Source organism: Phalangium opilio, unplaced genomic scaffold (genome assembly GCF_054372755.1).
Source record: "Phalangium opilio isolate 3A_F unplaced genomic scaffold, DU_Popi_V2 ptg000390l_1, whole genome shotgun sequence".
Taxonomy (NCBI): Eukaryota; Metazoa; Arthropoda; class Arachnida; order Opiliones; family Phalangiidae; genus Phalangium; species Phalangium opilio.
In genome coordinates this window covers 9,198,261-9,224,473 of record NW_028324234.1, presented here as the reverse complement: position 1 = coordinate 9,224,473, position 26,213 = coordinate 9,198,261, and the positions used below count along the sequence as shown (strand labels likewise).

General features: G+C 39.6%; 2 protein-coding genes across 2 annotated transcripts; both read left to right on the top strand.

The window, feature by feature from the left end:
• The first annotated feature begins 14,797 nt into the window (after positions 1 to 14,797).
• LOC149597101 (uncharacterized) lies at positions 14,798 to 15,346 on the top strand. The gene has a single exon (XM_089861444.1). The coding sequence runs from the start codon at positions 14,798 to 14,800 to the stop codon at positions 15,344 to 15,346; it is 549 nt and encodes a 182-aa protein (XP_089717570.1).
• Positions 15,347 to 15,356: 10 nt separating this feature from the next.
• On the top strand, positions 15,357 to 17,231 carry LOC149597100 (uncharacterized). The gene has a single exon (XM_089861443.1). The coding sequence runs from the start codon at positions 15,357 to 15,359 to the stop codon at positions 17,229 to 17,231; it is 1,875 nt and encodes a 624-aa protein (XP_089717569.1).
• The last annotated feature ends 8,982 nt before the right edge of the window (positions 17,232 to 26,213 follow it).

The window sequence follows — 26,213 nt, the reverse complement described above, 5'->3', positions numbered from 1 at the left end:
TTCCACGCCTACTGACAGTAATCTATAGTATAAGGTTTTATTAAAAAAAATAAACTTGGCAATTCAGTGTTGAAGAATCCATAAAATTAAGGGGCTATATCAATGGATTCCCAAATTAATGCATTGACCGCTAAACATCATTAACCTTAGCATTTGTTGATATAAAGGAGAAACCAACTGTGTAGTGAAACTACATCAACAAGAGAGAACTTGCAAACTGCCCAGAGGAGCTTTGTTTCCAAGTTTTTCCTTCAATGAAAAGTCCGGATTTGAGCCCGGGACTCTTTTGCTAAGAGGTGAAAGCGATAACGACCCAACTTTTAAAATTCGGATTAACTGAATATTATGAAAAAATAGTAATTGTTCATTAAAACCATGAAAATCTTTTTCTGATAACATAATATTTCACTGCGGTGTTATATGTAACCCAAAAAATATGCATATAATAGCAGTTTATAAATTATCATGAATAAGTCATTTTTTATTTCACTTACACTTTGTTTTTCAATTTCTTTCACACAACGATTTAGTGTCTTAGCGGTCATGTAATTTTCATTCCTCAATTTTTCCGTCACTTTGGAAACCTGAACATTTTCTGTCCCAAATTGAAAACTATTTACCGTAAATCTTAGGGAACAAAAGATTTACAAATTAGCTATTACTGAAACCCTCAAGGTTTGCTGAGCATAGCACCATGAATCCTTGATGGAATTTTCCTGATGTTTTAAAATATTTGGCAAATTTTGTTTTTTAAATGTTTATTTATTTCCTCAAATGAAGGAAATGTACTTGTTGTTGGAGGAGGAAAAATTTTAACCAGCTTCCTTAACTCTTGGGTGTCACTGGAGTCGCTTCCGGTTCCGGATGGGTCAGGGTTGTTTGCTAATAAACATGTTTGTTAGAATTGAATTTAAAAATTTAAATTTTTGAACATATGTAATGTTATGTTTACATTCTTCACTGGAATCTGATGAAGATTGGGTTCCACTTAACGGGAGTGTTCTGCCTTGCTGTCCGCTTCCGGTGGCGCCAACATTTTCTTCTAAATTGACGTGATTAAAGACAGTAAGAACTTGAGTTGAAAACTACATCAATCTATCGTAAACTTTAGCCCCGCAAATAAGTTCATTGAAAACATTTCTACAATACTGGCGTTTGAGTCTAGTCTGTAATTTCTTTTGGCTGTTTCTTCAGTATGTGCCAACAAGGCGGACAGCTTTTCCCTTTTTTCTTTCGGCATATGCTGTGCTGCTGATTGATACGTCTTTCTGCAGTCTGTTAAGGTCATGCGATTAATGTTGAAATGCTCAAGAAAGCTGGAAATAAGAGTCGTTGAAATGCTTTAGATCAAATGTTAGAATTTAGCTCATATAAAGCTGGAAAGAAATCTTGAATTTAAAAAGTCACAGAAAAATTGATGGCAGTATAATGTGTCTTTTAGCCCGCCTTATAACAAAGGCTACACCAATTGAACTTTTACAAATAGAACTTCAACAAAGTTTACATACAGCGCAATTTCTTTTGAACCATTATGGACAGGCGACCCTTTCGATAAGACCAAAAAAAGTCAGTTTTTTCAGAACCTTTGATTTTTGGGCGTATGTGTTTGAAGTAACTATAATTAAAGGGATCGTAATTAAAATTAATTCTTCAAGAAGTAGTTAATACTTACTTATCCAAAAGATTTTTTCTTCCATGTTGAGGACCAGTTTTGCGCATTGCGTACTTCCCGTTTTATGCTGTTTTTACCTCCGTCACGGAGAGGTTTTACACTGGACGTGTCTGTGTGTGTGTGTGTCAGGCTGTTGCTATTGACTTACACCCCAGGAGACCGCGTTCGCAGTTTCCGAATCGAAGCAAATGTGTTGGCTATTTCCGGACCGCATTCACAGTTCCCGGAAAATTCAAAACTTGAGGCTATCCACAATTCAACTGGTCACTATTACTTCATCTGACTAGTCAATTGTCCATTGCACTTGAACACCAATCTGTATTCATTAGCTTCTAACACCACCATCTTCTGGGCGTTGGTTTTGTCTATCCCACATAGACACCAGTCTATACTTACTGGCTTCTAACACCACCATCTTCTGGTCATTGTCCATTCCACAAGGACACCAGTCTGTACACACTGGCTTCTAACACCACCATCTTCTGGTCTTTCTTTTTGTCCATCCCATATGGACACCAGTCTGTACACCTGGCTTCTACACCACCATCTTCAGGTCTTTGTTTTTGTCCATCCCACATGGACACCAGTCTGCACACCTGGCTTCTACTCCATCATCATCCTTAAGGTTAAGACATACGTGGCGATCAGCCAGGGTTACGAGAAACGTCCGGCCTTCCAATGGAGGAGCTTCCACCAAAGGTTCACGCAATTGCGCTGTTCTTATCCATAGCTGCGATTCGAAACCCTTATATACTACCTATTTGAGTAAGGCGGAGTAACCGGCGTATGCTTCATTTCAAATGCCAATATTAGTCAAGTCTCTCAAGAATATTTAATTGTTCTTTATCAACACGATGTAACGCTCAATAAGGCGAACAACTAACGAAGAGAATATTTAATATTAATTACATTTATTTTAATATTAAAGATAATCTGGGAACACGGCAGTGCTCCCCGCCAAGCCGAGCACTGACATCCCTTTCTCGAAGCAACTCACGGCACTTTTAAGACACTGTTACTTCGTGATGGGTATAGGTCTGAAATTTTGCTTGCCGCGAGGACTGTCAATCCTAGCAATAGTTTCCAAATTTCAAGTTCATACCCTTTATACTTTTCGAAATATCGAAGGTGAAATCTACCTTATTTTGTCACTCACTCTCTCACCGATCATCAAAATTCTAAGGTACTTCTAGGGTAGATAGAAACTTAAAATTCAGGATTTAGTTTTCATTTCTTTATAAAGCACAGAAAAATTAAAACATCCCGAAATTTTTATAAAATTCTTCTTTAGTTCTTTATTTTAAAACTAGATGGCGCTGTCGTCTTTTCAACAGAAATGGTGTGTGTTCTTGTTGAAAGGACGTAAATGTCGTAACTGATGCTACATTCTTATAATAGGATATAGCGTACTATCTGTTTTTGTATATTCCTTTGGGGTAGAAAGGGGGAATTCAGCGTAAATAGGGACAAGCGTTACCAATTATATTGGCAAACGAAGTACAACGAGAGGGTCTTGTTTTAATATAACTACCGAAGTATAACGAGAGGGTCTACAAAAAGAAGTGAGATCCTATGGAAAACATTAATATGTACAAAAATGGACAAAGCCTCGCCTCGTGCCCTTTCCGCCGTAAAAAGCTCTGAGATCCCATGTAGAGCGAAGTCTGCCTTTTAGTTATTATTCAATCGCCAATTGAACAATTATGTTACAAATTAAGTCCTTTTCCTAATTAATAACCAATATTCTCTGACTCCTAATTAATAACCAATATTCTTTGACTCCTAATTAATAACCAATATTCTTTGACTCTATCATTATTATACATCTTTGTTCGTATTAAAAATATCGTGACTTGGCAATCGCATGTAATACCTTATAAACGTGTACAGACTGTTAAAAAAGTCTTTGCACGTTGCAGTTTTCGCACATATTTTACTATATTTCAAAACTATTCAAGCTAGCGCTCTGGAATTAAGTGCCTTATAAATGTTTTGCATTTCTCTTTAATATTTTACCCGTTCCACTGTTGCCCTTTGCATACTTACACCGGAAACAGGAAATGTCAAAATATAAATTTTGAAAATATTGCATTATAGAGGATATATATGCGATTTTCGGATTCCTTGGGGTCGATTCATATTTCAAACGTTTTCACCAAATTCAATTCGGATTAATAGGTCACAAGTAAACAGCCTTTATTCAAAATACGGCAACTTTGGTTAGAGTGGCGATAATTCATAATCGAATATCGAATCTTTGACGCATTAATGCTTGTTAGATGTTATGGCACTTTATGCATATATGCATGATTGGTTTTGTGGCGCAATACTTTGAAACTACTCAGACGCTAGTAAAAGGGATGGTGAAGTGGAAAATATAATAATTTTTTCTTATGACACCGAACGATTTTTAAACGACAATTAGTTTTTAATTTCATGGATAATTTTAAATAAGCATCTCCGACTAATCGCGTAGCACCCGGTCCTTTTATTAACAATTTTCTCTTGGCATGCTCCGAGTTGAATCAAAATATCGCGAGATTGGAAAAAATTTGCGCTATATGACAATTGTGGCGCGAGACATGGAGTGTGCCACGAGAATTTTGTTAACAAAAAGACAAGGCGTTACGGGTTTGGTCCGAGTTCCTTATTTAAAACTATTCCTAAAATCTTAACCTAATTTGAATATTAAAATCAATGGCGGGTATTTCCTGAATTTTTCATTATGCAGACTGGTCTCATGATTAGTAGAAGAATCAATAAAAAAATTGCTTTATTTTCCACTTGCGCCTCCCTTTAAGAGAAAACTCGCGTCTTTTGAAGAGGAGAAGCGGTTTAAAAATATTGTTATTTGGGTTATGATATCATAATATTTAGAACTCATATTAATTACGTCTAGGTCTTCAGCCCGACTCATTGCAGCTTAGTGAAAATCTCATTCATGATGGCATATGCGCTTCACGTGATCCCTTGAAATAGACATATTCGACTATTCCATATAAGAAACAACTTCAGAGGAGATGGCTTCTATGCTCGGAACGTTCGCTACGCGATTGAGCTTCGCTAAACGGAGCCTGGGGTTGCCTATAGCCTCAAGCGTTGATCGCAAATATCAGGCCATTGAAAGATTTTTATTTTAGAAGCAGAAATAGAGAAGCGAGTATGTCCCGGACCCCTTCCTCGAGACGGTGGGATATGAAAGAAGAGGTGAGTCATAGCGACAGAGGAAAAAAGGAATTACGTATTTTTCGCCGTCCCAGTCTGCAATATCATAAGAACCTAGTTTAAGTGAGCCAATCTGAAATTTTTAACTTTTTATTACGAGTTGGAGGGAGGGGCTCTATACTAGGCCATGAGTCGGACTGAATTAAACACTAACCGTTCTCTATTCCTACTTCTAAAATTAAATATATCTCTGTTGAGGCTTAATAATAAAGCCGACCGCAACCAAAGCATGGGCAAAGGCGTATATCACAACTGACGTTCAAAGCTAGCGATGGAAAAGCCCAAAAATTAAATGAAAAAAAAATGAAAGCCGGTAACAATAATCACAACTGAAGCTAACGAGCCCGAACGGTAAAAACTTGAAGTTGGTCTCTGCGCTTCTGGTCTGCTACTCCTTCTGTTAATTTTCTATGGCAAAAACACTATTTTTGGGCATTGAGGGGTAGTGAAAAAAAAAACAAAAAAAAACCTCAAGTCACTTACTTGCCCGATCATTTATATAAATATATTACACAGGGCGTGATAAATACAGTTAAGGAGTGATTAAGATATTAGGGAATTTTGTGTTTTAAGACTTTATATAAAGGAAAGAAGACATGCCTTTTTTGAAGAATTTTTGGAAAACTTTTATTATCTTTTTTAATAATTAGTAAAAAGTTAAAAAATATTAATAAAATTTGGAGATAAATTTTCAAATAACAGGACTTAATTAAAGATAGCTCGTTTGCTCTATTGAACTATTTATTACAAACAAGACTCTCACTTTCAGTGTTAATTGTAGCTTTATATTTTACTTAACCTCCCCTAGCCCTTAAACACATTTTTAAATTTTTATTAAATGGCAGAAATAAACGCCAGAAATCTTGCAACATATGGGTTGGCCAATTGTCCTTCTGAGCCTGAAACCATACACTAAAACAATGTTTTAAGTTAGACAAGAATAATTGTTAGCTTATTAATTATATTAATACCGGTCACGATTAGGGCTGGTTAATCTTACGGAGAAAAGAATACCAGCGAACAGCGCGGATCTATAGAATACTACTATGCTTTACCTCCTAATTTCATTAGAGTTTATGTCTGGCTTTTAGAATAAGATTAAGATGTGTTTAAAGGAAGGAAGAAGTGAAAAATCAAATGATTTTTTATCGATTCTTCTACTATTTATAAGACCATTCTGCATAGTGAAACATCCAGGAGATATCTCAGAATGATTTTAAAATTCAAATTATGGGCAGATTTTATGGACATATTTTAAATAAGGACCTCCGACCGAAAGCGTAATGCCCTGCCTTCCTGTTGACAAAATTCTCGTGGCACGCTCCATGCCAAATGAAATCTATCGCGAGATTTAATAAACGTTGCTCGCGAGCGATGTGAAATCGTGGTGCGTAATATAGAGCGTGCAACTGAAATTTTGTTAACAGGAAGCCAGGGCGTTAAGCGATTGGTCAGAGGTGCTTATTTGAAATTATCTATAAAATCTGAACCTAATTTGAATTTTTTAATCATTCGGAGACTGTATTTCCTGGATGTTTCACTATGCAGAATGGACTTATAATTAGATAAGGAATCGATAAAAAACACTTTATTTTCCTCTTCATTCTCCCTTTAAAGGCTAGGGGAGGTCCAATAAAATGTCAAGCAATAACTAAAACTAAAAGTGACTGTCTTTTTTGTAAAAAATAGTTCAATAAAGCACACGAACATTCTTCAATTTGAAACTCGAAGGAAGTCTTGTTATTTGAAAATTTTCGTCCAAAAATATTATAGATATTTTTCAACTTTTAACTAGTTATTAATAAAGATATTAAAAGTTATCCGAAATATCTATAAACAGGCTCGTTTTCTTTCCTTCACAACCATGAGTTAATAATATGTTAGCTCCCTATAAGTTACTCAGGCAATTCTTTTTTATACTCCAGCGTTTTCTCCCGCGCCGCCGGCTTCCCAATTATATGTGACGCTCTGCGGCCGCCACGGGAACGAAAATCTTATTTACTCTTCTTTCCGGTTTTTCCCCTCGAAGCGCGTGTAGTGGAAGCCAGGGCCGGAAATAAGCACAGGACACTGGACATTGTCCAATAAAATTTTAAAATGTCCTATATTTTTTTTAATAACTAATGGGGTCACAGGACGGTTGACCAGTAAATTTTTCCAAAGTTTTTATTGCTTGACTATGAAGGCGCCACACACTTTTTTCGCACTGCAGTGGAAAATGTCCTATAAATTTTCCTGTCAAAGGGGGCATCACTGGACACAAGTCCTATTAGAAATTTTTCTTATTTCCGGCCCTGGTGGAAGTTAGCCAATGATATCGGAGCTATTTAAGCAGCCGAATATTTCGCTCAGTTGCCTCGGTTAAGAAAACAGTTAAGAGATCAGAGGATTGGATTTAGCTGTTGTATGATTTTCTCGTTTCAAGTCTTATCTTTAGCATTCTTTATCAATATCGGCAAATTGCATTGAGTTCCTGCATTTTTTTGTCTCAGTACTGACACAAACGTCATGATTTAATGTTAAATTGTTAAAACATAAACATTCACGATTAAAACACTCCCTTGGTGAAAAAGCAGCCGACGACTCGAGGTCGAGGAGCCGTGCGAGCGGGATATTTTTTTCGATAAGAGAGAGCGCAACATTCGGATTTTTTCCCGCGCGGGCGAAATGGGAAGAAATCGCTGGAAACATTACGCCTATTGAGCCTGAGTAACTTATAGGGAGCTAACATATTAGTAACTAATGGTAATAGTCATTGCGAATGAGCTATAGACTTTGGGGATGGATTTTAAGTTTAGCCTTTTGACGTGGCAGTCAACGGAGTCGTTTTATTGGCGTTAATATGAAACATTATGCTTTAGGTTTTTAGGATACGTAAGATGATAAACTAAAGTATGAATGTTAATACTGTTTCAATGCTGACTGCCAATCTGTTCGAAAAATACGTTAACTTGTGGAATTTGACCCATCGCATTTCATGCACAAAATGTACACTTTCCTAGTCGCGAAGTAAAAGACTAGTGCTTCGGCAGTTTCTAAAATCCATAATGTTTTTGAAAAGTATAAAATTTTTAAATCAAATTATTTCACAATAAAACATTTAACGCAGTGGAATTTGATCTTTGTCAAAACACTGAGTGTGTTTCAGAAATTTTAAGCCCCTATGAAGAGCAAAATACTGGGCAACATGTTTTGGACAGAAAGTCGTGCTCACGTGCGAATCAAGCGGTCCCTTTTTTGGGTATCACAAACACATGGCCTTAAGTTCATGCACTCAAAACTTCTTGTATGAGAAAAATTTCAACCTTTAACCATCTATGTAAATAAAGTTTAGAAATTCTTACTCGACGCCACCCAGTTGTTCTTTAAATAATGTTGATAAGTGTTCTTTTATCTCTTCTTCTGTCCAATCCTTTTCGAACGATACGCAGTCCTTCACAAAATGTTTCCTGTGAAGAAGTGTTTTTAGGTAGCCTCGCGGTACTTTACACGCTGGTTCTGGTAAGAGGACAACTTCGTTTACAAATGATTGGTATTTTGCGGCTGTCTTCATTCTGTCAAATATGAAAACCATTTAACATCCAAAACTAAAATATACTTTCCTTCAAAACAATGCTTTTTGAGCAGTGAATGCTGATTTTTTAGGTTTATAGCTCGAAGAAGTAAATTTCTATTCTATTCCATAAGTTATAAATATAATTTGCTTGACCTTAGGTGATTCTTGAAAAAATATAGCCTTTAAATTTCATTTTTATGACGTATTTTCCATAGTTTTGAGCCATCCAAACGCTGAGAAAAAGAGCTATTGGATTCTTCAGCTAAAATACCAATTCCGTTTTCCATGGACCGTTAGTAATTTCACATCATATATCAATATTTGAGATCTTGCGGCAAATTAATGCATTTTTAAGATCGCTTCTATCAAACTACGTGCAAAACGGCATTAGTATTATTTTAAAACCATCCCATCCTGTTTTAAGATCGATGACGCACGCTTTTGTTCACGTGTAAAATTATATTAACTAAACGCTATTTCCATAGACCACTGGCCCATATGTTCACGGGGCCAAGGTGCTCGCACTATATAAGCAGTTCATAGAATTCGGTATAAAATAGTCAGGCTATCGGCAGAAAATTCTAAGAATTGGAAAACTAACATTTGAATCAATGGGGGAGGAACCCATGTTATCTAAAACCGGTTTTACCAGATTTTTGCAACATACAGTTAACGGCAAAACAATAAGCAAAATTCCCCTTTCAAAATAAAAGGGGGGGACGTAAAAGGAGGCCGGGCAATTACGCCTCTCCTCAGTCAGAAAATACGGAATTTTCGTCATTCGCGTCGCGCTGACGTGAGTTTGCAAGAACCAATGAGATGCTGGTTGTAATTTAGAGGCGGGGATTAACTCCGGACCTACGTTTGGACTGGAGATAAAGCTAGAAATGTGTTGAATTTATAACTTCTCCCTAATAAACTAGATATCACTTCTTGCTTTAATAAATAGCGCCGAAATTATAGTAAAAAAATGAAAAATACTTTCTTTCCTAAAACCACATAAAATATTTCGTATCCTGCCTGTAATGTGAGATTCTAGCTCCTTTTACATGTTCATTGAATTGCAACTATAGCGTGAGCAACTTGCGCCCGTGAGACCAAAATCAAATTGACTATGCTATTTCTTGTGGGATCTGCAAATGTACTACAAATTGTAACAACGATATGTATGAATTCTACGCCTTATGTATTCACAACTAGGTCCAAAGGCTGAACACCAGATCTAACGTAACAAAAGATTGTTTGAGGTGGCTCTAAAGCGAGTCGGAAGTAGATAGGTCTCGTGAGGAAAAGGAACGTAAATAACTAAGGGACTCCGGAGAACCTGGAGTCCACTTGCAGAAACGAAATGCAGTTAACTCACAATGGTGGGGGGGGGTCACAAGTCACAGTTTTTCTCTCCTTAAATGGCACCTAATCGAAATACCTTGTGAAACGTAATAGCTACGAATCCATAACGCATAGTACTTTTACATATCTATGCCTCCAACGTCGTTTGCTTAAGCCTTACATAACAATTTAATTTTAGGCCGAGAATATGTGCTTACAAACCCGTACTAAGCCTCTGCGCCCTTTCGCCATAGTTTCGCAATTATTTTTAGAACTGCCCTAAAAACTAGGTATTTTAAAAATTACATCTCCTTTGAGCTTTTAACGCTACGGTACAAAGTTGGATAAACTTATATACCTTTTTTGACAAGGAGCTGATGAGTCTGCGCTGTACGACCTCCCAGACCTTAAATAGCGATATTTACTTGAACTTCTTGTCCTGCTATTTCCAGTGTAATTGAATTGTGGTGCACGTGACGAACCGGCGCTTTCATTAACGCCGCGGTAGTTGTTAGAGGCGAACATTGTTCTTATTTCTCGTCCCAAAGCTCCTTCGTTATCTGGCGATTCACGTGGTCTAGCCATTGTTCTCAGGTTTGTAACGTTTGGTCTTAAAGTAACAGCGCTTGATAACGTATTGATATTTTGTAAAATATTTGAAAGAGCGTCTCTAACCGCAGTTTCGTTTGAAACATTACTCGCTAATTCAGTTTTAGAATTGCACGACATGATACACACGTTCCTCTTTCAAACCAAGGCATCTACTGCGTAGCAACGGAAAATTTCTCGGTGTGGTGAAATTTTTACTTTCCCACGGTCGTTGTTCGGTCCATACCCATTAAATGATTTCGAGGGTATATTTTATGTCTTTTGAAGCAAGTTTTTACGCATGCGCTATATTTGATACTCTATTTTTTGTATGTTTCTACTAAGTGCTCTGAAATAGTCGGACAATGCCGGCGTCAGAAATTTTGGAAATCGATTAAATTAAATTTATATCATGAAATTTATTTGTTTAATTGTGCTCTGCGTAACCATAAGTAGTGGAAATGAAATTGAGGATTACTTCTACGAACTTTCAAGGACATTTGAATCAGTTTTTATCCAACGTGATAGCCATGATGTCAACGTCTGTGAACGTTTTTACAGAAAACTGCAATCTCATGATCTCATCATAGAATCCTTGCAACTTTAGCCTTGTTATTACGGCAAAATGGAAATCATCAAGAATCTGATTTGTTAGAGTGGATTAACTTACTATTAGGTACATTGAATTCCTTCATTGACGAATTTAAGATCCGAATGGATCAATGTGAAGAGATGATTTGTGATGAATATACTTGTCAGGTAATACATCGTGGTTCTGTTGGTCGGCCACGCTTTAACATTACGTATGATCAGCTTCTATTCTGCAGAAATAGACTTTTATTATCGTGGACTAAGACGGCCAGTTTTCTTGGAACCAATGTTAGGACATTGTTACGGCATAGGGAATATTTAAACTTCAATAGGCATGTTGATATTTCCAACGAAGAATTAGATCGACATATTTTGGCATTACTAAGACATACGCATAATGTTGGAGAGACCTACGTAATTGGTGGGTTAAGAGCTCGTTCCCTTCGAATCGAGCGGTACAGAGTGCGTGAAAGACTGAACGTATTAGATCCAGTGGGTAGAGCTATAAGACGCCGATATCCAATTTTGAGAAGGTCATACAATATTAAAGGCTCTAACGCACTTTGGTGAAAAATGTTGAGTTAGTTCGTCGATAGAATTTTGAAATTTTTTTGTAGCATACATATGATTGAGTAAAGCTGGATTCCCACTCGACAGAAAACACGACGGAACCCGGCAGAATGGGGGTCGACCGAAAAATCTTTACGCCGAGCCCGACGGAATTTCCGTTTGGCCGGGCGTAAGTTCTGTTCTATTTTATTGGTCGTGTTCGGCGTTACGCCGGTGTCTCAGCCAATGAAATTACCCCACTGACTACGTCATAAATTTCAAGAGCGCACGCATACGCGAGATAGATTGATAGCCGCCAATTTTGTGGTTAACCAAGGCTTATAGGACACATGCCACCAAGAAACAAAAATGAAACTAATGAAAGTAAACAGAGAATAGATGTCAATAAGGAAGACTTTATTGTGGGGGTTAGAAAATATCCCTTCTTGTACGATCTAAGCGGCAAAGGGACAAACATACCAATTCAGAGTGCGAAATAGATGTTGTGGAAAACACTCAAATCTGTCACGTGACCCAAAAATATCTACCGCCAAACTCAAAATCCAGTCGTAGTGTGAACGGGCTACCGCCGGACGCCGGCGTAAGTTAAAATTTCTACCAACGGATGCGTGATTTCCGCCGGTTTATTTCGGTCGAGTGGGAACCTAGTTTTAGTGAACTAATTTCACCTATACCGAATGCTCATCGCACCCGAAATCATACAACTGAAACCCATAGATGCAATTTGATGGCTAAATAAGATTGCCATAAGTAATATAGTTTTTTTTCTGATTATATGGATATTTTCAGGCACATGGACACCAACCACAAACTATTAAGTTGGAGATTTGTTTTCCATGGGTGTATCGATGGGTTTAGTCGATTGATTATATATTTACACTGCGCAACAAATAACAGAGGTGACACAGCGTTGGCGTGTTTCCAAGCTGGTGTAGAGTTATATGGACTTCCTCATAGAGTAAGGGGTGATAAGGGAGTGGAGAATTTGCAAGTTGCGAGATACATGTTGAGGAACCGAGGTCTAAATAGGGGAAGTTTCATAACAGAACTTTCAGTTCACAATCAAAGGTAAGGTTTAAAATTTTAAATCCACCCTAATTTAAAACGTCCTCCAAAAGGTTACATTGACCAGTAAGGTAGAAAACGAGTATAGGTAAATTGACTCCATATAGATAATTGGGTCTGTCCATCATTAGACTAAAACACTATTAAAATTTTCAAGGATTGAAAGGCTTTGGGCTGAAGTCAACCGACTCATTTCAGCATAGTACCGTGAAATATTTATGTTTTTGGAAAATCAAAACCTGCTGAATATTCACAACGACATGCATGTTTATGCCTTACATTTTGTATATCTTCCTCGTTTAAGACGATCCTGCGCAACTATGACCCAGCAATGGAACAGCCATTCACTTAGAACTGAAGCTAGGTTTTCTCCCATTCAGCTGTGGTCTGCTAGTAGACTAGACCAGATGGAAATTGAATCAGAGTTTCAAGATTATTTCGCTAATCCAGGATTCTATGGGGTCGATAATGATAATCTAAACACAACTGTTGAAACAAACAATAATGTTTTAGTACATAATATTAGTTTTCGCTTAACTCGTCGACATGAAGAAGAAATAGTCTCACTTTTTGACCCGTTATCAGAAGACGAAAATCATGGAATTAACATATACATAAGAGTTCTCAACTACATTCAGCAAAGGTGTGGTCAATAACATATGACCAACATATTTGAAAAACATTTAATTTTACCTATCTAAAATATATTTAAAAGATGTTCGTTAATAGTTAAGCTAACAGCGCCTATGCTATGTTATTTTTTCTTTTTTTTTCGTAGAAATTAGAACATTTTCGTTGCGTTTTATTACCAATTTTTTTCCTTTGTGACTATTAGTAATTAAATTGACGTTCATGATTAGAAATAACGCACAAGTGATTCAAAATAATTTGAGTGCACCCATACTTAATTTAGGTGAAAGACGCCATACTCAATTTGTCATTTTTCAATTCCATTGGGTACAGTTACTACCATAGGACGATGCTTAATATAAACATTAATCCGTTTTCTCGAGGTATACATTCGTTTTTCTCGACGTATACATTTGATTTTCTCGACGTATACATTCGATTTTCTCGAGGTATAAATTCGTTTTTCTTGAGATATACATTCGTTTTTCTCGAGATATAGATTCGTTTTTCTCGACGTATGCATTCGATTTTCTCGACGTATACATTCGATTTTCTCGACGTATACATTCGATTTTGTCGAGGTATACATTCGTTTTTCTCGACGTAGACAATCGTTTTTCTCGACGCATACATTCGTTTTTCTCGACGTATACAATCGTTTTTCTCAACGCATACATTCGTTTTGTCGAGGTATACATTCGTTTTTCTCGAGGTATACATTCGTTTTCTCGAGGTATACATTCGTTTTTCTCGACGTATACATTCGTTTTTCTAGACGTATACATTCGTTTTTCTCGACGTATACAATCGTTTTTCTCGACGCATACATTCGTTTTGTCGAGGTATACATTCGTTTTTCTCGAGGTATATATTCGTTTTTCTCGACGTATACATTCGATTTTGTCGAGGTATACATTCGTTTTTCTCGACGTAGACAATCGTTTTTCTCGACGCATACATTCGTTTTGTCGAGGTATACATTCGTTTTTCTCGAGGTATATATTCGTTTTTCTCGACGTATACATTCGATTTTGTCGAGGTATACATTCGTTTTTCTCGACGTAGACAATCGTTTTTCTCGACGCATACATTCGTTTTTCTCGACGTATACAATCGTTTTTCTCGACGTATACAATCGTTTTTCTCGACGCATACATTCGTTTTGTCGCGGTATACATTCGTTTTTCTCGAGGTATACATTCGTTTTTCTCGAGGTATACATTCGTTTTTCTCGAGGTATACATTCGTTTTTCTCGAGGTATACATTCGTTTTTCTCGACGTATACAATCGTTTTTCTCGACGCATCCATTCGTTTTGTCGAGGTATACATTCGTTTTTCTCGAGGTATACATTTGTTTTTCTCGAAGTATACATTCGTTTTTGTCGATGTATACAATCGTTTTTCTCGACGCATACATTAGACTTTCTCGACGTATACATTCGTTTTGTCGAGGTATACATTCGTTTTTCTCGACGTATACATTCGATTTTCTTCAACGAAAACGAAGAAGAAACAAAGTCCAGTAAGACCATTTTGCCCAACGCATCGCCATCTACTAAAATCCTTGGAATGTCGTGGAACCAAGATACAGATCTATTTGGTTTCGAAATTGAACCAATACTAGCACTAGTACTGGAGTCTAAAGGCACAAAAAGAAGCGTTCTATCCTTTTCAGCGAGAATCTTTGATCCACTCGGATTTACAACGCCTTACATAATCAGAGTGAAGATTCTATTCCAATTATTGTGGGTGGAAGGACTCAATTGGGATGATGAGATAGAGAAGTTTAACAAAAAACTCTTTAAAATTTGGAAGACTTTGTCCTCTGAACTTATGGACTTGCGATTAATCAGCGTTCCCCGACTATACGCCGTACCCTCAAATGGAAAAGAAGTTATCGAAACTCAAATTCACTGCTTTTCTGATGCGTCAGAGGCTGCGTATGGTGCAGTTTTATATTTAAGAGTTACCTTAAGCTGTGGGAAAATCTCGAGTCAACTAATCACGTCCAAGTCGAGAGTGGCTCCTTTGAAGAAACTTCGAATACCTAAACTAGAACTTATGGCAGCGTTAATTGGCGCCAGGTTGAGTCAGACAAATCTTAGACGTACCACATGAAAAAATATTTATGTGGTCAGACTCACAAGTAACACTTCATTGGATTCGAGGCATTTCAAGGAAATGGAAACCCTTTGTCGCAAATCGCGTTGATGAAATTCAGAGCCTCTCAAATCCAACTTCGTGGAATTACTGCCCTGGCAAAGGAAATCCAGCTGACATATTAACGAGAGGAATTTCCGTTGTTGAATTAAACAAAAGCGATCTATGGTGGCATGGTCCATCGTGGATAATCCAAGAGAAAAGGGATTTGTCGGACAAACAAATTCACGAACTTGAAGAACAAGAACTCGAAGAAATTGATCTTGAAAAAAGAAAGCGATACAAAGAGGTCATAATTATGACAAGCGGCGTAGTAGAAAAGTCAAAATCTATCTGTGACATCAAGCGATACAGCAAATTGGATAGAGTTTTACGCGTAACAGCATGGTCGTTTAGATTCATCAGAAATTCTCGCAATCCAGCTGAACGAGATTTAAATCTAACAGCGAAGGACATGACTCCTCTAACCACGGAAGAAATAAAAGAAGCGCAGGAATATTGGATTCATCAAGTTCAAAGAGAAAACTATTGGCAAGAACTTGAAGACCTCAAAGACAGAGGAATTGTAGAGAAATGGTCTAGTCTCTTACAATTAAACCCTTTTCTCGATGAGAAAGACATCATTAGGGTAGGAGGAAGACTCCAAAAAGCCAATCTGAACTTCAATGAAAAACATCCAATAATCTTACCTAACGGACATTATCTTTCTGAATTGATTGTAGACAAAGAACATTTGACGGTTAAACATTCAGGAACTGCTTCTACTTTAGCGCAATTGAGAGCAACATATTGGATAATTAAAAGTAGACAATTGGTTAAAAAGCGCCTAACCAAATGCTTGTTATGTCAAAAATGGAGAGCCAAACCTATAAGAGAGATCACCGCACCTTTACCAAAAGACAGGATATATGAATCAAATGCCTTCGAAATAACGGGTTTGGATTTCGCAGGACCTCTTTTAGTCAAAAGCGAACAAGGTTCTAGCAAACCAGAGAAAACGTATATCTGTTTACTGACTTGCGCAGTCACAAGAGCGGTTCATCTTGAACTTGTGACTGAAATGAGTACAGAAAAACTGCTCTTAGCACTTAGAAGGTTTATATCGAGAAGAGGTATTTGCAAAACTGTATATTCGGATAATGCAAAAACCTTTAAGCGAGCTCAAAAGGATTTGACAGAAATCTGGAAAACAATAAAAAACAACGAGGTCATGGAATTTTTCGGCCAGAGGGGAATAGAGTGGAAATTCATCGTGGAGAGAGCCCCTTGGTGGGGAGGCTTTTATGAAAGAATGGTCAAAAGCGTTAAAATAGCGATTAAAAAGACCTTGAAAAGCGCCTTCCTCAAGTTTGAAGAATTATACACGGTACTGGCTGAGATTGAAGCCGTCCTCAATTCACGTCCGCTGACGTACCAGATGAATGAAGTAGGAGAGCCCATAGCCTTAACACCAGCGCATTTCTTAGTAGGCAAAAGGCTCACCAGCCTACCTCCAAATTCAAAACTCGAACCTACGAGCACCATTTCCAGAGATACAGCGATTAAAAGATGGCAATACCAAGAAAAGCTCCTCAACCATTTCTGGAAAAGGTGGAAGACTGAGTACTTACTCGAACTGAAATCCATGCACAACGTTAAGCACGCTACCCCAAATGCAACAGTTTCCGTGGGTGACGTGGCAATTTTAAAAATTGAAAATCAGCCCAGACAATTATGGAAATTAGTTAAAATAAAAGTGTTTAAAAGACGCGATAACAAGATTAGATCTTGCAATTTAAAATTGCCTAATGGTAAAACTGTAAAAAGAGCGATTAACATGTTACATCCTTTAGAGTTAAAGTAAGCGAAAAGTTGATGAACTAAAATAAGTAGTTCATGGTGGGGAGTGTAAAGAAAGTTTAATATTATGGTGGTGGACAATCTTGTTTTCGGCATATTTGACACTTTAAATCTATTGACAACCCTTACCTTGTATACCTAGCGTAAAAACCCCCCAAATACCTTAAAGTGGGACAGGTCCTATTGTATACCTAGCGTAAAAACCCCCCAAATACCTTAAAGTGGGACAGGTCCTATTGTATACCTTCCCTGATAATAGAAATTTTGTAAAAAAAAAAAAGGAAGAGTAAAAGCGTTGTAAAGAGGCAGAGCGTAGAAGAGTTCGGAAGGGTAAAAGTTGTAACCTTTAAGAAATAAAACTGTTTTTTGATATTTTCACCTTTAACTCGGTTCATTATTTAAATACTCTAATGCATCTCTCCAGAGTAGCGTAGCGTAAAATAATAAGAAAAAATTACAGCAACTTTAAAAGTGCGTGGAGACGTTTTGCCCTCCGTGTCTGGGTGTGTCTTTTCATCAGTAAAATACGTTATGCATGACTTTCAATTCTTTACCAAGCGTCCATAGAAGGATTGCCATTTAACTGCCGTGCTCGAGGGGTCGGTCATTCACGAAATCCCGTACGCTACCCGTGAAATCGGAAATAAATAACAAAATCAGTAATCCAGAAAGAAATCAAAAGTATTTTTGATGATTTCAAAAATAAAAAGTCCGAATTTTGTAAAAAAAATACCTAAAATCAGTTAAGAAATCGCCAAATCCACTATTTGAGGGTAAAATCTCCAAATCAGAGGAAATTCTCAAAATCCGACGAAATGAAGATAAAAATCGCAAAATCCGAGGAAATCACTGGAAAAATCGCCAAAGCCGACGAAATCACGGAAAAAATCTCAAAATCCGTTGGATTTTTTTGAATTTTGAAATCAAATAAAATCCGACGAAATCAAACGAAATCGGATAAAATCAAATTGGATTTTGAAATCCCGTTCTGATCTATGTTAATCTTTGCTTACCATAATCTTTGATATAACAACCTACATATTCTAGGAGAGCGGTCGCTCTGTTAGATAAGACTTGATACTGCCTGTAATGCTAAAGGAGGATTCTTTGATTGGCCGTAACTTTTTTCGTATTGTGTTTGCTGCTTTGAAATTTTGCCAGTGAACTAAAATTTAGGCCCTAATTTTGTGGTTAAAATTTCAAAGAGATCCAACTAATAGTTAATTCTATAAAGAAAAAAGTTGTTAAGGGTGGTTTTAGAATCCATAAAATTAATCCGACATTTTGTGAAAGATACTATATTGTTCCATAGAGATAACATGGGATTTTTTGGAAAAATGACCTTAATTGGGATCGTGTATAAAGAAAACTATTCATTCGTTACGTTTGGGAACCATCTTAAATGAAAGATAACAGTCCATAGATGTGCCTTTGCTTAGTTTCATTAAGATAAATTAAGTTTAAGTATTGATTTTTATCATTATTAACACATACCTTGACTTACGTTGTTTTGGGGATTGGAATTACGGCGTTTTACCACTGTTAGAGACAAGCATTTTAGCCCTAATTTTTTATATTGGACTTACGGCGTTTTTGTCGTGATTCACGCCGTTAGAGGGATATTAAGCAAGAAAAACATGGCGTTTGAGCTCTTGTAGGTGCTTTGCCCGGGTTCTTGTGGGTACTTGTGGATGCTTGTAGGTACTTGTGGATGCTTGTAGGTACTTGTGGGTGCTTGTAGGTACTTGTGAGTTCTTGTGGGTTCTTGTGGGTACTTGTGGGTACTTGTAGGTACTTGTGGGTTCTAGTGGGTAATTGTGGGTTCTTGTGGGTGCTTGTGGGTACTTGTGGGTTCTTGTGGGTGCTTGTAGGTGCTTGTGGATACTTGTAGGTGCTTGTGGGTCCTTGTAGGTACTTGTGGGTACTTGTGGGTGCTTGTGGGTGCTTGTGGGTGCTTGTAGGTACTTGTGGGTACTTGTGGGTGATTGTAGGTACTTTTGGGTGCTTGTAGGTACTTGTGGGTGCTTGTAAGTAATTGTAGGTACTTGTGGGTACTTGTAGGTACTTGTGGGTGCTTGTAGGTACTTGTGGGTGCTTGTAGGTACTTGTGGGTACTTGTAGGTACTTGTGGGTGCTTGTAAGTACTTGTGGGTGCTTGTAGGTACTTGTGGGTACTTGTAGGTACTTGTGGGTACTTGTAGGTACTTGTGGGTGCTTGTAAGTACTTGTGGGTGCTTGTAGGTACTTGTGGGTGCTTTTAGGTACTTGTGGGTGCTTGTGGGTACTTGTAGGTACTTGTGGGTGCTTGTGGGTACTTGTAGGTACTTGTGGGTGCTTGTGGGTACTTGTGGGTAGTTGTAGGTACTTGTGGGTACTTGTGGGTACTTGTAGGTACTTGTGGGTGCTTGTAGGTATTTGGGGTGCTTGTAGGTACTTGTGGGTACTTGTAGGTACTTGTGGGTACTTGTGGGTACTTGTAGGTACTTGTGGGTGCTTGTAGGTACTTGTGGGTGCTTGAAAGTACTTGTGGGTACTTGTGGGTGCTTGTAGGTACTTGTGGGTACTTGTGGGTACTTGTAGGTACTTGTGGGTGCTTGTAGGTACTTGTGGGTGCTTGAAAGTACTTGTGGGTGCTTGTAGGTACTTTTGGGTACTTCTGGGTGCTTGTAAGTACTTGTGGGTACTTGTGGGTGCATGTAAGTACTTGTGAATACTTGTAGGTACTTGTGGGTACTTGTAGGTACTTGTAGGTACTTGTGGGTACTTGTAGGTACTTGTGGGTACTTGTAGGTACTTGTAGGTACTTGTGGGTGCTTGTAGGTACTTGTGGGTACTTGTGGGTACTTGTAGGTACTTGTCGGTACTTGTAGGTACTTGTGGGTACTTGTGGGTACTTGTAGGTACTTGTGGGTACTTGTAGGTGCTTGTGGGTGCTTGTAGGTACTTGTGGGTGCTTGTAGGTACTTGTGGGTGCTTGTAAGTACTTGTGGGTGCTTGTAAGTACTTGTGGGTACTTGTAGGTACTTGTGGGTACTTGTAGGTACTTGTGGGTACTTGTAGGTACTTGTGGGTGCTTGTAAGTACTTGTGGGTGCTTGTAGGTACTTGTGAGTTCTTGTGGGTTCTTGTGGGTACTTGTGGGTACTTGAAGGTACTTGTGGGTTCTAGTGGGTAATTGTGGGTTCTTGTGGGTGCTTGTGGGTACTTGTGGGTTCTTGTGGGTGCTTGTAGGTGCTTGTGGATACTTGTAGGTGCTTGTGGGTCCTTGTAGGTACTTGTGGGTACTTGTGGGTGCTTGTAGGTACTTTTGGGTGCTTGTAGGTACTTGTGGGTGCTTGTAAGTAATTGTAGGTACTTGTGGGTACTTGTAGGTACTTGTGGGTGCTTGTAGGTACTTGTGGGTGCTTGTAGGTACTTGTGGGTATTTGTAGGTACTTGTGGGTGCTTGTAAGTACTTGTGGGTGCTTGTAGGTACTTGTGGGTACTTGTAGGTACTTGTGGGTACTTGTAGGTACTTGTGGGTGCTTGTAAGTACTTGTGGGTGCTTGTAGGTACTTGTGGGTGCTTTTAGGTACTTGTGGGTGCTTGTGGGTACTTGTAGGTACTTGTGGGTGCTTGTGGGTACTTGTAGGTACTTGTGGGTGCTTGTGGGTACTTGTGGGTAGTTGTAGGTACTTGTGGGTACTTGTGGGTACTTGTAGGTACTTGTGGGTGCTTGTAGGTATTTGGGGTGCTTGTAGGTACTTGTGGGTACTTGTAGGTACTTGTGGGTACTTGTGGGTACTTGTAGGTACTTGTGGGTGCTTGTAGGTACTTGTGGGTGCTTGAAAGTACTTGTGGGTACTTGTGGGTGCTTGTAGGTACTTGTGGGTACTTGTGGGTACTTGTAGGTACTTGTGGGTGCTTGTAGGTACTTGTGGGTGCTTGAAAGTACTTGTGGGTGCTTGTAGGTACTTTTGGGTACTTCTGGGTGCTTGTAAGTACTTGTGGGTACTTGTGGGTGCATGTAAGTACTTGTGAATACTTGTAGGTACTTGTGGGTACTTGTAGGTACTTGTAGGTACTTGTGGGTACTTGTAGGTACTTGTGGGTACTTGTAGGTACTTGTAGGTACTTGTGGGTGCTTGTAGGTACTTGTGGGTACTTGTGGGTACTTGTAGGTACTTGTCGGTACTTGTAGGTACTTGTGGGTACTTGTGGGTACTTGTAGGTACTTGTGGGTACTTGTAGGTGCTTGTGGGTGCTTGTAGGTACTTGTGGGTGCTTGTAGGTACTTGTGGGTGCTTGTAAGTACTTGTGGGTGCTTGTAAGTACTTGTGGGTACTTGTAGGTACTTGTGGGTACTTGTAGGTACTTGTGGGTACTTGTAGGTACTTGTGGGTGCTTGTAAGTACTTGTGGGTGCTTGTAGGTACTTGTGGGTGCTTTTAGGTACTTGTGGGTGCTTGTGGGTACTTGTAGGTACTTGTGGGTGCTTGTGGGTACTTGTAGGTACTTGTGGGTGCTTGTGGGTGCTTGTTGGTAGTTGTAGGTACTTGTGGGTACTTGTGGGTACTTGTAGGTACTTGTGGGTGCTTGTAGGTATTTGGGGTGCTTGTAGGTACTTGTGGGTACTTGTGGGTACTTGTAGGTACTTGTGGGTGCTTGTAGGTACTTGTGGGTGCTTGTAGGTACTTGTGGGTGCTTGAAAGTACTTGTGGGTACTTGTGGGTGCTTGTAGGTACTTGTAGGTACTTGTGGGTGCTTGCAGGTACTTGTGGGTGCTTGTAGGTACTTGTGGGTGCTTGAAAGTACTTGTGGGTGCTTGTAGGTACTTTTGGGTACTTGTGGGTGCTTGTAAGTACTTGTGGGTACTTGTGGGTGCATGTAAGTACTTGTGAATACTTGTAGGTACTTGTGGGTACTTGTAGGTACTTGTGGGTACTTGTAGGTACTTGTAGGTACTTGTGGGTGCTTGTAGGTACTTGTGGGTACTTGTGGGTACTTGTAGGTACTTGTCGGTACTTGTAGGTACTTGTGGGTACTTGTAGGTACTTGTGGGTACTTGTAGGTGCTTGTGGGTGCTTGTAGGTACTTGTGAATGCTTGTAGGTACTTGTGGGTGCTTGTAAGTACTTGTGGGTGCTTGTAAGTACTTGTGGGTACTTGTAGGTACTTGTGGGTACTTGTAGGTACTTGTGGGTACTTGTAGGTACTTGTGGGTGCTTGTAAGTACTTGTGGGTGCTTGTAGGTACTTGTGGGTGCTTTTAGGTACTTGTGGGTGCTTGTGGGTACTTGTAGGTACTTGTGGGTGCTTGTGGGTACTTGTAGGTACTTGTGGGTGCTTGTGGGTGCTTGTTGGTAGTTGTAGGTACTTGTGGGTACTTGTAGGTACTTGTGGGTGCTTGTAGGTATTTGGGGTGCTTGTAGGTACTTGTGGGTACTTGTGGGTACTTGTGGGTACTTGTAGGTACTTGTGGGTGCTTGTAGGTACTTGTGGGTGCTTGTAGGTACTTGTGGGTGCTTGAAAGTACTTGTGGGTACTTGTGGGTGCTTGTAGGTACTTGTAGGTACTTGTGGGTGCTTGCAGGTACTTGTGGGTGCTTGTAGGTACTTGTGGGTGCTTGAAAGTACTTGTGGGTGCTTGTAGGTACTTTTGGGTACTTGTGGGTGCTTGTAAGTACTTGTGGGTACTTGTGGGTGCATGTAAGTACTTGTGAATACTTGTAGGTACTTGTGGGTACTTGTAGGTACTTGTGGGTACTTGTGGGTACTTGTGGGTACTTGTAGCTACGTGTAGGTACTTGTGGGTGCTTGTAGGTACTTGTGGGTACTTGTAGGTACTTGTAGGTACTTGTGGGTACTTGTAGGTACTTGTGGGTTCTTGTGGGTACTTGTAGGTACTTGTGGGTACTTGTAGGTGCTTGTGGGTGCTTGTAGGTACTTGTGGGTGCTTGTAGGTACTTGTGGGTGCTTGTGATTACTTGTGGGTACTTGACCCGGGTGCTTGTCCCGGGTACTTGTGGGTGCTTGTCCCGGGTACTTGTGGGTGCTTGTAGGTGCTTGTGGGTGCTTGTAGGTACTTGTGGGTGCTTGTAGGTACTTGTGGGTGCTTGTAAGTACTTGTGGGTACTTGTAGGTACTTGTGGGTACTTGTAGGTACTTGTGGGTACTTGTAGGTACTTGTGGGTGCTTGTAAGTACTTGTGGGTGCTTGTAGGTACTTGTGGGTGCTTTTAGGTACTTGTGGGTGCTTGTGGGTACTTGTAGGTACTTGTGGGTGCTTGTGGGTACTTGTAGGTACTTGTGGGTGCTTGTGGGTGCTTGTTGGTAGTTGTAGGTACTTGTGGGTACTTGTGGGTACTTGTAGGTACTTGTGGGTGCTTGTAGGTATTTGGGGTGCTTGTAGGTACTTGTGGGTACTTGTGGGTACTTGTAGGTACTTGTGGGTGCTTGTAGGTACTTGTGGGTGCTTGTAGGTACTTGTGGGTGCTTGAAAGTACTTGTGGGTACTTGTGGGTGCTTGTAGGTACTTGTAGGTACTTGTGGGTGCTTGCAGGTACTTGTGGGTGCTTGTAGGTACTTGTGGGTGCTTGAAAGTACTTGTGGGTGCTTGTAGGTACTTTTGGGTACTTGTGGGTGCTTGTAAGTACTTGTGGGTACTTGTGGGTGCATGTAAGTACTTGTGAATACTTGTAGGTACTTGTGGGTACTTGTAGGTACTTGTGGGTACTTGTAGGTACTTGTAGGTACTTGTGGGTGCTTGTAGGTACTTGTGGGTACTTGTGGGTGCATGTAAGTACTTGTGAATACTTGTAGGTACTTGTGGGTACTTGTAGGTACTTGTGGGTACTTGTAGGTACTTGTAGGTACTTGTGGGTGCTTGTAGGTACTTGTGGGTACTTGTGGGTACTTGTAGGTACTTGTCGGTACTTGTAGGTACTTGTGGGTACTTGTAGGTACTTGTGGGTACTTGTGGGTACTTGTGGGTACTTGTAGCTACTTGTAGGTACTTGTGGGTGCTTGTAGGTACTTGTGGGTACTTGTAGGTACTTGTGGGTACTTGTAGGTACTTGTGGGTTCTTGTGGGTACTTGTAGGTACTTGTGGGTACTTGTAGGTGCTTGTGGGTGCTTGTAGGTACTTGTGGGTGCTTGTAGGTACTTGTGGGTGCTTGTGATTACTTGTGGGTACTTGACCCGGGTGCTTGTCCCGGGTACTTGTGGGTGCTTGTCCCGGGTACTTGTGGGTGCTTGTAGGTGCTTGTGGGTGCTTGTAGGTACTTGTGGGTGCTTGTAGGTACTTGTGGGTGCTTGTAAGTACTTGTGGGTACTTGTAGGTACTTGTGGGTACTTGTAGGTACTTGTGGGTACTTGTAGGTACTTGTGGGTGCTTGTAAGTACTTGTGGGTGCTTGTAGGTACTTGTGGGTGCTTTTAGGTACTTGTGGGTGCTTGTGGGTACTTGTAGGTACTTGTGGGTGCTTGTGGGTACTTGTAGGTACTTGTGGGTGCTTGTGGGTGCTTGTTGGTAGTTGTAGGTACTTGTGGGTACTTGTGGGTGCTTGTAGGTATTTGGGGTGCTTGTAGGTACTTGTGGGTACTTGTGGGTACTTGTAGGTACTTGTGGGTGCTTGTAGGTACTTGTGGGTGCTTGTAGGTACTTGTGGGTGCTTGAAAGTACTTGTGGGTACTTGTGGGTGCTTGTAGGTACTTGTAGGTACTTGTGGGTGCTTGCAGGTACTTGTGGGTGCTTGTAGGTACTTGTGGGTGCTTGAAAGTACTTGTGGGTGCTTGTAGGTACTTTTGGGTACTTGTGGGTGCTTGTAAGTACTTGTGGGTACTTGTGGGTGCATGTAAGTACTTGTGAATACTTGTAGGTACTTGTGGGTACTTGTAGGTACTTGTGGGTACTTGTAGGTACTTGTAGGTACTTGTGGGTGCTTGTAGGTACTTGTGGGTACTTGTGGGTACTTGTAGGTACTTGTCGGTACTTGTAGGTACTTGTGGGTACTTGTAGGTACTTGTGGGTACTTGTAGGTGCTTGTAGGTACTTGTGGGTGCTTGTAGGTACTTGTGGGTGCTTGTTAGTACTTGTGGGTGCTTGTAAGTACTTGTGGGTACTTGTAGGTACTTGTGGGTACTTGTAGGTACTTGTGGGTACTTGTAGGTACTTGTGGGTGCTTGTAAGTACTTGTGGGTGCTTGTAGGTACTTGTGGGTGCTTTTAGGTACTTGTGGGTGCTTGTGGGTACTTGTAGGTACTTGTGGGTGCTTGTGGGTACTTGTAGGTACTTGTGGGTGCTTGTGGGTGCTTGTTGGTAGTTGTAGGTACTTGTGGGTACTTGTGGGTACTTGTAGGTACTTGTGGGTGCTTGTAGGTATTTGGGGTGCTTGTAGGTACTTGTGGGTACTTGTGGGTACTTGTGGGTACTTGTAGGTACTTGTGGGTGCTTGTAGGTACTTGTGGGTGCTTGTAGGTACTTGTGGGTGCTTGAAAGTACTTGTGGGTACTTGTGGGTGCTTGTAGGTACTTGTAGGTACTTGTGGGTGCTTGCAGGTACTTGTGGGTGCTTGTAGGTACTTATGGGTACTTGTAGGTGCTTGTAGGTGGGCGTCTCGCGTTTCAATAAATGATTGGTAGGAATTGTATAATGTTAATTACAATAAGAATACAAACTTTTATTGGTTTACGCTTTTTTTTGAAGTATCATTATAAATAAATGTCTGATTGAGCTAAGGTTATGGTCCCCTTTATATATGTTTCTGCTTAGTGTAGATTTTGAAAATGAAAAACAGTTTCTTAACATTCTTAATTAAAATGAAGACTGAAGGAACAGATATTAACCAAAAATGTCTTGATTAGAATCAAGACCTAAAAAGTATCGATAAGACTGAGGGTATCACTTGTCTGAAGGATCAGATATTAATTTTTCTTTTTAATTGAAACTTATATGCATGCTTAAGAAAAAACAACGTTCCATTACCGTTTTCCGTTCAAATAAATTGTTTTA